General features: G+C 35.8%; 1 protein-coding gene across 10 annotated transcripts in view; it reads right to left on the minus strand.

Moving 5' to 3' along the window:
* SYNE1 (spectrin repeat containing nuclear envelope protein 1) overlaps positions 1-15,062 on the minus strand; it is a 477,690-nt gene that overhangs the window by 327,263 nt on the left and 135,365 nt on the right. For 9 of the 10 annotated variants that reach the window (XM_049653080.1, XM_049653085.1, XM_049653084.1 and 6 more), the window contains exons 8-11: positions 12,135-12,331; positions 9,500-9,609; positions 4,098-4,148; positions 938-1,045 (exon numbers count right to left, since the gene is read on the minus strand). In XM_049653080.1, the coding sequence (XP_049509037.1) occupies positions 938-1,045; positions 4,098-4,148; positions 9,500-9,609; positions 12,135-12,331 (466 nt within the window). The remainder of the gene's footprint in view (positions 1-937; positions 1,046-4,097; positions 4,149-9,499; positions 9,610-12,134; positions 12,332-15,062) is intronic. The other variant, XM_049653082.1, reaches the window with a different exon arrangement.

The raw sequence follows: 15,062 nt of genomic DNA on the forward strand, positions 1-15,062 counted from the left end.
TAAAGATATAGATAAAGATAGATATAGGTATAGGTAGAGATAGATAGAGATAGAGATAGAGATAGAGATAGAGATAGAGATAGAGATAGAGATAGAGATAGAGATATGGGGGGAGAGGGAGGGAGAGAGGGAGAGATGTCTATATTTCTAAATATCATAGAAAGGACATCCTCCTATTTGTGACAACACATTACGCTAAGTGAGATAAGGCAGACAGAAAAAGAGAAATAATATAAAATATTACCTCCATGTGGTATTTCAAAAAGCCAAACTCATAAAGACAAATTAAAATGGTGGTTTCCAAGGGATGGGGGGTGAAGGTGGGGGATAGGACAGATACTATTTAAGTACACAAACTTCCGATGAGTAGTAAATAAATCCTAGAGATCTAAAAGCACAGTATAGTGGATATAGACAACAATATTGTATTATAGTCATCAGACTTGCTAAGAGACTGGAATGTAACTATCCCAACCACAAAAAAGAAATACTTATGCAATGTGACGGAGGTGCTAATTATTTCTACAAGGGCAATCATATTACAATATATAAATGTATTATATTTTTTAAAACTACTTATTTACCCAGAAATACAATTATTATTATTTTTTATTTATTTTCGAGAGAGAGAGAGAGAGAGAGAGACAGAGTGTGAGTGGGGGAGGGGCAGAGAGAGAGGGAGACACAGAATCCAAAGCAGGCTCCAGGCCCTAAACTGTCAGCACAGAGCCTGATGGAGGGCTTGAATCCACGAACTATAAAATCATGACCTGAGCCAAAGTTAGATGCTTACCAGACAATTATTACAATTGCATGCAAACTTAAGATAATACATATTATTTCTTTTAAGGTTTTTTTTTCTCACTAATATCATTAGAAAGACTGAACATGGATTAAAAAGCTTTTAAGAAACTGAAATCACTTCTTCATACATTACCTGATATTTATCCTGTAAATTTGATTCCGTCATCTGTGCCCTTGTCAAATCTCTTTCAAATTGTTCTATCCAGACTTTTGTTTCCTTCAAAATTAGCCCATCTTCTCTCTAGAAACCAGCAGACATTACATTATCATCAATGACTGTACATTTATTTAATTGCTGATTGATACCTGGCTGATTCTAAAATGCCCCAAATATTTAGTAAGTTCCAATTGTCTCTGAAAGTTTTTCTCTCTCCTCTCCCTCACTTATTTTGGGAAATAAGAGGCAAAAGTTAAATCTAGAAAAAATAGCTTAATTATCTTGCTGAATATTGAAATTATCTACCTCCATTACTTTCTCAAGAAACACTAATTTAATTAAGAGAATGTGCTCAAGAGGAAATGCCCTAAGTACAAAAATACTCAGGAAGAGCAATGGCTGGAGAGGACTGAACGCATAGGCCTGGGGGTGCTCTTAATTCAAGGTCATTCATAGCCCAGAAGACTATTCCGGATGAGACTAATTTTGGCTGAATCCAAGGAATGACAGCCACAGTAACATTGTGGACTAGAATTATTTAAAAATGCTATTCAGGATTATAACATAAGCTTCATGATGTCAGAAAATATTTATTTTGTTCAATATGGTATTACTAGACCCTGGCAACACAGCACCTATAAATATTTACCAAAATATTTGCTGAATGAATGTATCCAGGCTACCACTCACATCCCAAAAATGAAAAAAAAATAGAGATCTTATATAATTTTTTCCACAAATAATAGCAAGCCATCCTATTATTGATTTAGTGAAAATATCCTAATTTTTCATCAAGACTTCTTATCTGGTAAGAATGCCAAATTAATCAAAAACATATTTAACATGGTTCTTGACACTTACAAATAGCTTCCAACTACAGGAGCTCACCTGGTCACAGCCCTGTGACACAGATGAAACGGCTGATGACAGGTGAAGTGGCAAAGTAGACAGAGTGTTGGCCATGGAGGCAGGTCAACCTGGTTGCGAATTCTGGTTCCGACATGTGCCACCTCTGTGACTTTGGACACAATGTTTTTTAAATCCTCTCTAGCGCTGTGCCATCATCTGAGTAGATATCACACACCGCTTCCCCAGTTTGGGGGAGAATTCGAGAAAACCTGTGCGGCACACGCAGCACAGAGATTGGCACACACTGCTGTCGTGACCCACACCTTCTCTCGCTTTCCAGTCTTGAAAAGCAATCCTGTCCTGCCTGAAACATTTTGCTCTGAATAATGCCTTCCTCAGAGCTCAGCTCAGACACAACCTCTCTAGAAAGATTTTTCTGACCCAGAAGTCTTGTTGGATCCCTCTTCTGTGCCAGCGGTTCTCACACATCAGCATGCGTGACAATCGCCTGCAGGACTTCTGAAAATAGATTGCTGGGCACCACCCTCGGTCTTCCTTGGCTTGGTATGTCTGGGGTGGAGACTGAGAATCTGCGTTTCTAAGAAATTTCCAGGTGAATCTAATGTTGCTGGTCTAGTGACCACATTTTGAGAATACTTCTCTGATCCTGTAACAACCTGAGCTCAAATATTCACTAGAAAAACACTATTTTTTTATCGTCCACTTGTCTCTTCCCCTCCATCCATGGTACGAACCCCTTATTTATCTTATTTTTCTCTAGCCTAACATCGTGTCTAGCCCTCAGTCTCACTCAATATACAATGGTAGAATAAATGATTGGTAATATAGGTCAGTAGAGAAAGAAATGAACAGGAGCCCAAAGCTCTAAAGTTTTAGTTCTTCCCAAGACGGCTCTTTTGAATGAACAGATAAACATGACCAAAGCGCATGGTTTATTACCAGGTGACTGGTTGACTATCACACCCATAAAAGCACAAATGGCATATTCTTATGAGCTCAGAAGAACAAAATGCTCTTGGTCTACCTCCAAGATACCAGAGGCCAACGTGACCGCTACGAGGGGGATCATCGAAATGACATGGACCTCACTGTGAGCCTCCGATGACCTGTTTCTCACCAACTGAAATTTTTTCACAAAGTCACCTTAGAGAAAGGATTATGTTAAGTTAACTTCATTAGGGTTCATCTAGTAAATGACTTTTCTACTGGTGGGCCAGTGTCAAGCAAATTGCAATAAGGTAAGAAGGATGGAGCTATTTACACACTCAACATTCTCCTCTTAAGAGGAAACTGAAATACAAACAATATTTAGATTTCCAGAGCTCATTTAGTCTAGCGGCTTTTCTTCGACTGGTAACCTTACCAGCATTCAAAGACATGGAGGTCTATTTGTCTAGAGAAGACCACCTAAATTCCAGGCAACATTCCTGCCTGGAACTCATGCCAGCATTCTCATGACTGTTTCTCTTTCCTTCACTTTCTCTTTCTCTCTTTTTCACTCAAATATACACGCAGGCACTCTTATATGTTCTGCAGTATGTTTAATGTACATCAACTCACGATTCATGGGGCATGAAATAGAAATTACTTTAACATTTGATATACAATTAGTTACTTTTAATTTGTTATTTGAATGTTGGCATCATTATATTTTATTGATAGATCTTTAACCTCAGCCCTAGATGGAATATAAGAAAAATGGAAAACAAATAGGATAACTTAGAATTGGGACAGACCTCACAGTCATTAATCCCACAAGTAGTCCTGAGCACTACCATGTGTCATGAACTTTACTAAACTATGTGGCCACATACTGAGCAGAAGAGACGTAATAAACCTCAGGATACAAGCTAACTGAGTACTTACCTTTTTCAAGTAATTATTTCCTACTTAATATTTTAAAATATAAAAATAAATCTTTAGCTTTGTTTTTATTTTGCATGTCACATACAAAGAAGCCAAATGTTGTTATTGTAAATTTTTCCTTTCATTAGTGCTGTTAAGTGTTATTAAGAAGAAATTAATTGATGCCATCTTAAAATTAAAGATTAGTGGGAAAGTCCATGGGAGTGGCTCAGGCTACAACTAACATTTCATAACATTTACGTAGGTTATTTGTTCTATTAGAAAGAAAAGGAAATAACAGAATTAATGTATTAAAAGAAACGTGTATATAAAAGCAAATACATGCAAAGGAATGGCTAGTAAGCTATGGAATGCAGGACGTTTGAAAGAGGTCACTAATTCAAGATTATTTACATCTTACCTTAAAATTTTGGATAGAATTTGCAAAAGATGGAAAACCTGGAAGTATTTCCTAACAATATGAAAACAAGATAACATACAGAAAAATAATATAAATCAAGGACAAAGATTATATAGGAAAGAAGAAAAAAATCAACGGAGAGGCATCTATCCATAAACAAACAGATGATAATTTTATGGGTATAGTTACTTTAAGAGATTGTCATAACTTTTGAAAGCATCAAAATGCTCAGATATAATAAGGCAAGTTAGTATTCTAGTATTTGATGTTTTGTTTTAATTTTTGGCAATGTTTACATTTTATAAATGTTTACATGTTAAAATATTAACGATTTAAATGGTGAACTATACAAAAAAGAGGTATATTAATTCATTTCTCTTCTCTATAAATACACTGAGTGCTAAGTATTCAAGGAAGACCTTTAGAGAAAAAGTTTATCAGTTTTATTGGTTGGAGTAAGAAAGGCATAGCAATGTCTACTTCCATTAAGAAAATTAGATTTAAAATTGATCTATATGCCTGTTTTTGCGCCAGTACCATACTGTCTTGATGATTACAGCTTTGTAGTAGAGGCTAAAGTCTGGTATTTTGAGGTCTCCCGCTTTGGTTTTCTTCTTCAATACTACTTTGGCTATTCAGGGTCTTTGTGGTTCCACACAAATTTTAGGATTGCTTATTCTAGTTTCGAGAAGAATGCTGGTGCAATTTTGATTGGGATTGCATTGAATGTGTAGATTGCTATGGGTAGTTTTGACATTTTAACAATATTTATTCTTCCAATCCATGAGCATGGAATGTTTTTCCATTTCTTTGTATCTTCTTCAATTTCCTTCATAAGCTTTCTATAGTTTTCAGTATACAGATCTTTTACATCTTTGGTTAGGTTTATTCCTAGGTATTTTATGATTCTTGGTGCAATTGTGAACGGAATAGAATAGAAACTCCAGAACTGGACCCACAAATGTATGGCCAACTAATCTTTGACAAAGCAGGAAAGAATATCCAACGGATAAAAGACAGTCTCTTTAACAAATGGTGCTGGGAGAACTGGAAAGCAACATGCAGAAGAATGAAACTGGACCACTTTCTTATACCATTCACAAAAATAAATTCAAAATGGATGAAAGACCTGAATGTGAGACAGGAACCCATCAAAACCCTAGAAGAGAAAGCAGGAGAAAACCTCTCTGACCTCAGCCATAGCAATTTCTTCCTCAACACATCTCCAAAGGCAAGGGAATTAAAAGCAAAAATGAACTATTAAGACCTCATCAAGATAAAAAGCTTCTACACTGCAAAGGAAACAATCAACAAAACTAAAAGGCAACCGACGGAATGGGAAAAGATATTTCCAAATGACATATCGGATAAAGGGCTAGTATCCAAAATCTATAAAGAACTCACCAAACTCCACACCCGAAAAACAAATAATCCAGTGAAGATATGGGCAGAAGATGTGAATAGACACTTTTCCAAAGAAGACATCCAGATGGCCAACAGGCACATGAAAAGATACTCAACGTCACTCCTCATCAGGGAAACACAAATCAAAACCGCACTGATATACCACCTCATGTCGGTCAGAGTGGCCAAAATGAACAAATCAGGAGACTATAGATGCTGGAGAGGATGTGGAGAAACGGGAACCCTCTTGCACTGTTGGCGGGAATGCAAAGTGGTGCAGCCGCTCTGGAAAACAGTGTGGAGGTTCCTCAAAAAATTAAAAATAGATCTACCCTATGACCCAGCAGTAGCACTGCTAGGAATTCACCCAAAGGATACAGGACTGCTGATGCATAGGGGCACTTGTACCCTAATGTTTATAGCAGCACTTTCAACAACAGCCAAATTATGGAAAGAGCCCAAATGTCCATCAACTGATGAATGGATAAAGAAGATGTGGTTTAATATATACAATGGAATACTACTTGGCAATGAGAAAGAATGAAATCTGGCCATTTGTAGCAACGTGGATGGAACTGGAAAGTGTTATGCTAAGTGAAATAAGTCAGGCAGAGAAAGACAGATACCATATGTTTTCACTCCTATGTGGACCCTGAGAAACTTAACAGAAGACCAGGGGGAGGGGAAGGGGGAAAAAAAGTTACAGAGAGGTAAGGAGGCAAACCATAAGAGACTCTTAAATACTGAGAACAAACTGAGGGTTGATGGGGGTTGGGGGAGAGAGGAAAGTGGGTGATGGGCATTGAGGAGGGCACCTGTTGGGATGAGCACTGGGGGTTGTATGGAAACCAATTTGACAATAAATTATACATAAAAAAAATAAAATAAAATAGATCTATAAAGTATACACTTTAAATAAACTCATGAAAAAGATACAGCAATCAAATATACCAAAAAATGGAAGCCTGGAGACACACTGATGCCAAGCTTTTTTTTTTTTTCAATTAAACATTTTTTTTAAATGTATCTATTTTTGAGACAGAGAGACAGAGCATGAGTGGAAGAGAGCCATAAAGTGAGGAGACACAGAATCTGAAGCAGGCTTCAGGCTCTGAGCTGTCAGCACAGAGCCCGATGCAGGGCTTGCACCCATGAACTGTGAGATCATGACCTGAGCCGATGCCAAGCTTTTTAAAAGAGAATTAAAAGAGGACTGTCTGGGTGGCTCAGTTGGTTATCATCTAACTCTTGATTTCAGCTCAGGTCGTGATCTCACGGTTCAGTTCGTGGGATCGAGCCCTGTGTTGGGCTTCCTGCTGGCAGCAGGAAGCTGGCTTGTGCCTGAATTCACTTTCTCCCTCTCTCTCTGTCTGCCCCTCCCCTGCTCATGCTCTCTCTCTCAAAATAAATAAATAAACTTAAAAAATAAAACAAAATAAAAGTGAATTAAAAGAACTATTTCCCAAGACTTGGTTAGACAAATACCAAGTATTTTGAGGTAATGGCATCAATAGCTGTAATGTGTAGAATCTATAAAATAATTAAATATAAATAAATAAAATTAAAAAGTTTGTACTAGATAGAATTAGGTGGCCGTTTAGCTGCATCAAGCAAAGAGAAGCCCTACATCATGAAAAACATAAAATTCTTTTTTTCTTTTTGAAAATCTTCATGTTTAGATTTCCCATTACAAATGCCACATTAAAAAAGGAGCAAAGTTTAGGATATATTTTCCTCAAAATTAATTTTTGAAATAACCCTGAAGAATCATATGCATTCTCTTTTTAGGAAGGGATAGAGAAAACTTGAAAAGAACAATCAGAACTTATTTTCCAGACAATGAAATTAATCTCTTAATAATAAAGCCTCTTGAGTAAAGCATATTAGCAGGCTTATGTCAGGAATGTGTGTCTTTCAAATCTTGAAGCGTTTTGGCATTAAATTCTTGCTCATGAGCATTAACAAAAGCACATCCTTTTGTTTCTCCAACGCTGCCAGTCACAGAGTTTACTCATCTGGAGCGATGATTAATGTCACAGAAATTAAAACAGTACAGACTCAGAAACCTGATCAGAAATAAATCCAATTGGGTAATACAAAAACTTTTGATACGAAAATCAGATGAAAAGCTGATTTTCTCATTGCTGTAGGGGGTTAACTCTAATATGCTTTCTGATAGAGCAACAACCACACTCAATTATACTCTCAAAACCCAGAAAGCCCCAAATGACTCCAAAGCACATGCGTCAGTCCATGCTAGGATTTGTGTAGAAAGTCGGCTTTTGCCTCCCATGGGTCTTCTTAGAAACATTTACTTTGCTCACTACAGATAAGTTACTCTAGTGGTCAACATGTGTGCCTGAATCCTGTCAAAGAACAAAACAGGTTTCCTGAAATGATAAGCTTTTAAATACCTAACATAGTTATATCAAAAGCCAGATTAATTTCAACCAAGCAACCTAGGAAATGCCAGTTACCATTGTTCTGCTTAATTTTTTATGAAGCCACAGATCTCTATTAGTGTAATACCTTCTCCTGGTTGAACACTTTGGGTTATGAGCCCTTGGCTTTTGCTACCTTAGACTTGTTTCTATTTAGAAAACGTATTAAATGTTTTTCTGGTTTCTCTTCAGGATAATCTCAAACTGCTTTGAAAACTCTTGTTGAGACCTGAGCAGTGAAATCAGACAGGTAGCTTTTTAACGCATCTTGAAAATTCCACTTATTTCTCTCCCTGTTGTCATTTTATCTTACATTTAATTTCAAATTCAGTAGTAAATCTACCTCACTATAATTAAAAAAATGATAATACTTAAAAAAATGAGAAGAATGGTAATATTGATTATTAAAGTCTGGGAAAATAGGCATGCTGGTGTGCTGGCTGAAGTGTAAAATGGGACAAAGTTTCCACAGGAAAATTTGACAAAATCATTTCAAAAAGCAGTAAAAACCTACATTCCCTTTAGCTTAGAAATTCCACTTTTAAGAAAGAATCATAAAGCAATGTTTTATTATAAAATTGTTCATAAACATATTTTTTATAATGGCAAAATTCAGAAATTTTCAACAATGAAGATTAGATAAATTATTGTACATCTAGATGATGTCCTGGAGAGAATGGCATAAGAAGAAATTTTTTTATAATGTTGACAGAAAAAGAAAATGATAAAATTGTATGTATACTATAATTCTCATTTTTGTTAAAATATTCTATGCATCTACATACATATAAAAATGTTGGTAACTGACACCACATATTAATTTTTTTCTCTAGGACAGGGTCTCTCTAGAAGATCAAGTACAAATAATCTTCTTTTTCCTTTATTCACTTTTTTTCTTTTTTATGACAATGAACATATGTCATTTGAGCAGTATAAAAAATATAAATGTTATTCAAACTATTGAGAGCTTGAAAAAATCTAATCACAGTGAATAATTAGAACTTTTACAAGTTTGCCTTACTTCCATATGTTTGTTGTGACTAGTGACTTATATAATAAATCTAAAATTCAAAATTAGATTTTCTCAGATTGAACAGAATATGGGGACTCAAGTTCTAGAAGCACAAATGACATAGATATAAAATTGCTTCATCCTCAGATTACTAAATGAATTTCCCAACATGGCTATCTTTCCTCAATTTTAATTCATCAGTGTTACACGTCTAAGCATTTATCATTGATGCTCTCTGACATATCCAACATACCCACCAGCAAAATCTTTCCCGGTAACCTCTTCCCCAATTGCTGGTATCTATTCTTTACTCAATTGCTCTCCTTTTGAAATGTATTCCAAAATAAAATAATAAAATAAAATAAAATAAAATAAAATAAAATAAAATAAAATAAAATAAAACAAAATAAAATAAAATAAAATAAAATAAAATAAAATAAAATAAAAAATGCATTTAAATTTAATTTTTAGAAAGCAGCATGCTTAAACATCTGGGTCACTATCACTGAGTGTGCTATCAGTGCTCAAAGAAAAAAAGTACTTACATCATTCTCTTGCCCATCAGTGCCTGTGTTGTGGATGTCAGGGTAATGCTTCAGAAACTGGGCTACATAGGTCATAATAGACTTCTCATCTGGTTTATCCACATCAACATCTGGAACAGCCAAACCAAATGTGGATAGATTAATTAGCATTATTTATAGTGCTAATCTAACAATATTGAAATCTAGCTAATATGCCAAAAGAGAGTGCCCTCCGTGCAGAAGAAAAATAGAATTAATATTTCAAGATGGTGAGGGAGGGGAAACCAATTTAGTTTGGATGATACATGATGGGAATATTATGACTCAGAAACATGACACATTTTAACTAAGAAATTTTAGGAAAGTAATTCATGTTTAATTTAAATAATCTCAACATTAATTCATCAGAAATCTGAGATCCTATATGATTATTCAGATGTTCTGTGTCATTAATAAAATATAAATAATATGTAAATTTCAGAACAGGGGCAAGTGGGGAGTAAAAAGCACTTGCAGGTAAATGATGTGACTATAGAGCCTGTATACTGTATCTGGCCAAATATAGATAAGCTCTGTCTTGCCCCCACAAGTTTTATTTTAGCAAAGAGGGAGATGCCTTATGTTCAGTTCCTTGGATAGCCTCTCCCTTATGCTTGATTCTCTCTAAATTACTATACTTTGAATAGTCAAGTACTCTGAGGGAAACACAGAGCCTGAAAAGATATTTTTAAGTGTAATAAAACCAGTAAAGATCAAGCAAAGGTATTTATACAAATTTAATCAGTAGCTTAGACTGGGGGTAAGACTGTATACATAAAAGTGTTGAATGTTTTCAATCATCTTTTAACTATCTCTTTTAAAGGCAATGAGAAGGTGATTACATTTGGAGATTACAAATACCCACAAAGCAAAAAATATAACCAAACAAAAGCCATGAAAACCAAAACATAAACTGCCCTAATACTTTGTAATGTTTCTTGTGATGGGAGATAGAATTTCTAGGGACTATCAGTGCCAGTTTAAAAAGTGCTGCAACTCCAAAGGCTTCAGAGGAAACAGCGATAACGTATTCTGGAATGTGCTGGAGGACTCCAAGGTGATTGCAGAAACAACAAGATCACTGATGTGGAAGACACATGTGAAAAACGAGAAGAACTTTCATGAGATGTAAAAGTGAAAAAAAAATCATTTACCACATGATTTAATACAATAAGTGCATTTAAGTATACATGAAATGAAATCATAAAATAATTGTTATAATAGAGTTTGGTCTATTTCATCTGTATTCCTAAAAGTTTATACATTCAAGTGGGCTAAATGACTTTTTTTAAATGTCTTTTCAAAAATTAATTAATTTTTATACTTTTAACTTTTTCAATTAAAAAAGTTTAAGCTCAATAACTTTTTGAGGGGGTAGTTTGCATTAGGAAAACAAAAGATCACCTTCTATCTGGGCTAGCCCTGCATCTGGGCAACTTCGGTTTCTATCATCAAAGAAAAAACATTAAGCTTCTCTGGTCGAGTGGGTATGAAAAAACCATTTACACCTTCCTCCTGGCCTACTCTGGGAAAAATTGAGGACTCAATGTATGTGGCTTTCTCCTTGAGCTGAACAGTATATTGGATACTACTGGTTTGTGTTTTTGTGTGTGTGTGTGTGTGTGTGTGTGTGTGTGTGTGTGGTGCAGAAACAAGGTGGAAAGCTGTTGGCTATCCTAGTGAATGTGGGGGGGCCCCTGCGGGTTCCCAAAGTGGCAAGGGATCTCCACGTTGCTTTCATCTCACGGGAAGTCAAACAGGGCTTTGTAGGTATCTGTAACCTTGCAGGCACAAGTGTCCCACTTAGATCCTGTTTTAGAGGTAATCATGCTTACTCTGATACCTCATTTTTAAAAATAACTTGCTTTCATTGTATTGACTTTTCTGCATCATTAATAGAAATATTCATAACTGCCAACCGAAATAAGAAATTGTCTGCAGCATTTGGAAAATTCACTTTTACCCCGTTTATTTCAATATGACAAACAATATATACAGTTTACTAAAGTTTATTAAAGCCATCAAAATTGTCTCTTGAAGGCTTGAAGGAGTTGAATCCATTCCCATAATGTCTTAAAATTCACAGCCTTACCAAAAAGGTGCCAGATAATTCTAATGAAAAATAGCAGTTGACCATTGGTGTGGTTTTCCCCATTGATACCAGAACACTGGATGATTATCAACATTTCCAAGTTTCTAAGGCTGACATTTTAAAGATATGATATTAGGTTATTAATCTCTTATGTCTTCCAGATTCTTTGTTATATAAGTAGAGTAATTCTTTTATCCTGGATTCTCTTCTTCCCCCTAATATCCACACACTTCTAAAGCTTTCATTCTACCCTTTACTATATTGAGTAGGTGCACGTCACCTGGCTGACACCAGCAATGTCAAAGTGCTGTTTGGAGCAGCAGAGCTGTTATTTTGCTCCCATATATCATGGCAAATATTTTCCCAAAAGAAAATTAGTGCAGGAAGGTACTATTTCTTACTGCTTTTCTAAAATTTTCTGGCCTCTACAAAGGTCTCAGAAATCATCTGGAATTTCTGCCGTTAAGAAACAGAAACCTACCGAGCTGATGTGTGTACACAAGAACCAACAATTATTCAACTTGCCTTCAGGATCCAGTAGTCTTGGAATTCCTAGTTCTGATTCAGCAATAGTGAAAGCCTCCTCCAGGTTTTCCCTGTTAGATCTGCCTTTCACTTTCTCCAAGTCCACTAGTTCTGGTCGAATGGCATGGATGACCGAATGAAAGGCAACTCCACTTCTCCAACTCCGCCCGAAGTCCTTTACGTCTATTCCCGTCTGCCTTAATGTGATAAAAAATAAAATAATAAAATAAAATAAAATAAAATAAAATAAAATAAAATAATGTCACATTCTGAATCTGAATAGGTAATATGCACTTTCCTCAAGGACTAATGCAAAATCTAATCCTCAACAATGACTGATGTGCAGTTAGCTGTATCAGCTGCTTGAAAAAAATGAGGCAAAACAAAACTGTTAGAGGGTAACAAGATGGCAAGAGTTTTCTATATTAGATTTTTCAGTAATTGTGATGTCCAATTTAAAGCACATTTTTTAAAGGAAACTAATTCAGAGAAAACATGCCTGGTAAAATAAAAAAGAGAAAATTATGAAACACCAAAACTGATAGTAATTTATCATTGTATATTTTTGAAGTATCTAGCACAATTCTTTTTTTTATTAATTTTTTAAGTGTTTATTTATTTTTGAGAGAGAGACAGTGTGAGCCAGGGAGGAGCAGAGAGAGAGAGGCGGAGACACAGAATCCAAAACAGGCTCCAGGCTCTGAGCTGTCAGCACAGAGCCCGATGCGGGGCTCAAACTCACGAACCATGATATCATGACCTGAGCCAAAGTCAGATGCTTAACCAACTGAGCCACCCAGGCACCCCATATCTAGCACAATTCTAATGACAGTGATAAATATCAATGTGTTGTGCATGCACAGGTATTAACATACCAAGATAATATGGCTGAACTGTATGCAATTCATTAGAATGAACAAATGCAAATGGATGTGATCCTATCTGTAAATCAATCACACAGGAGCCTATACTCCACATGAGTCCAGACAAGTTTCCATTTACACATTATCAAATTATTTGAACAAACTGTTTGTTTGTTTGTTCGGTTGGTTGTTTCTTGGGGGAGAGAGAGAGAGAGCAGGGAGGGGCAGAGAGAGAGGGAGACAGAGGATCCAAAACTAGCTCTGGGCTGTCAACACAGAGCCAGATGTGGGGCTTGATCTCACAAACCATGAGATCAAGACCTGAATTGAAGTCGGTCGCTTAACCTACTGAGCCACCCAGGCATTCCTGATCAAATTGTTTTGTAAACTCTGTTTTTGGAATTGTCTTGAGGACAATGCCCTGGTAGAAAATCTTTGTTCTTTTGTGGTGGATATGATTAATTTGAAGCCAATTGTGATAATTAAGAATCATTCCAGTTGGTAGTAATATTTTGTTGTTGAAAATAAAAGTGATAAATCACAATGAATTTTGTTTTTCTATCTGTAACTTGTCATCTATATACAAAGGCAGCTCCAAAAAGGAAGCTGCAAAGATGTCTTTAAGCAACATCCCTTGGTTAAGTCTAGAGCCTTTAAAGGTGACCAATTAATTAGGTGACATACAATGGATAAATATCCTGGCAGTCTCTTTTTAAAACATTAGTCTCATTACAGCTGTTTCTAAATGAAGCAGAGGTAACATCTTTTTTTTTTTTTTTTTTTTTTACTATAGTCTCAAAATTTCCATGAGCTGTCAGATATATTTGGCTGGTAACACTGACTAATATACCAAGTTGATAAATGCCCTTAATTTTTTTTAACGTTTATTTATTATTGAGAGATGGAGAGAGACAGAGCATGAGTATGGGAGGGGCAGAGAGAGGTGGAGACACAGAATCTGAAGCAGGCTCCAGGCTCAGAGCTCTCAGCACAGAGCCCAACACGGGGCTCGAACTCACAAACCGTGAGACCATGACCTGAGCTGAAGTTGGATGTCCAACCGACTGAGCCACCCAGGCACCCCGATAAATGCCCTTAAGTTTTATCTCTGCAAACTAAAAAGTCATTTTAAACCCTGTATTACCAATGTACATTCAGCTTGCATAAAATACACTTTCATAAAAATAAATACTTTATATACGATTGATACATTGATTAAAACAACAAAGTAATAAATGCTCTTAAATTTTATCTCTGCCAACATAAGTTTCACTTGAAATCCTGTTTTACCAACGTACATTCCGTTTGTGTACAACATGCTAAAAATAGCATCACTGGATCTCATCACTGACTTCATAAATGTATATTTTCAAAACAATTTTGTAAGATTTCTGTAGTTATAAAGTAACCTTGCATCTTCTCTTAGTTCTTTCAGAGTTTCCATCTCTGGTAGTATGCATATAATATTTTCAGCCAATGTCTGGCACACGGGCAGATCCCCACCCAAGTGGGACAGCGTGTTCTCGTTAGCTCTTTTTTTGTACATTTGCCTCCACCTTCATCTTATTTTTCCATCTGCATTTTCTTTTTTCACATTTTCTCATTTAAAGATGTTTTTGGGGGCACCTGGGTGGCTGAGTCAGTTAAGCATCCAACTTCAGCTCAGGTCATGATCTCATGGTTCGTGAGTTCGAGACCCATGAGTTCGAGTCTCTGTGACAGTTCAGATCCTGGAGCCTGCTTCAGATTCTGTGTGTCCCTCTCTCTCTGCCCCTCCCTTGCTCATGCTCTGTCTCTCTCTCTATCTCTCAGGAATAAATAAATAGTTTTAAAAAATTAAAGAATAATAACAAAAAGATGTTTTTGTTTTCACAGCCACCTCAAATTATTTCTTAACAAAACAAGGTGGTGTAAGTAATAATTAACTAACAAATATTCATCATGTATTAGATATTTTCTGATTTTCTTCAACCTGTTTATTGTTTTAGATATTTTCAAAAATAAATGTATAAAATATTTCCCTAAATATTACTACATTGGAATAATTTTAGAAGTTTCAGTACAT

Source organism: Panthera uncia, assembly GCF_023721935.1.
Source record: "Panthera uncia isolate 11264 chromosome B2 unlocalized genomic scaffold, Puncia_PCG_1.0 HiC_scaffold_24, whole genome shotgun sequence".
Classification (NCBI taxonomy): domain Eukaryota; kingdom Metazoa; phylum Chordata; class Mammalia; order Carnivora; family Felidae; genus Panthera; species Panthera uncia.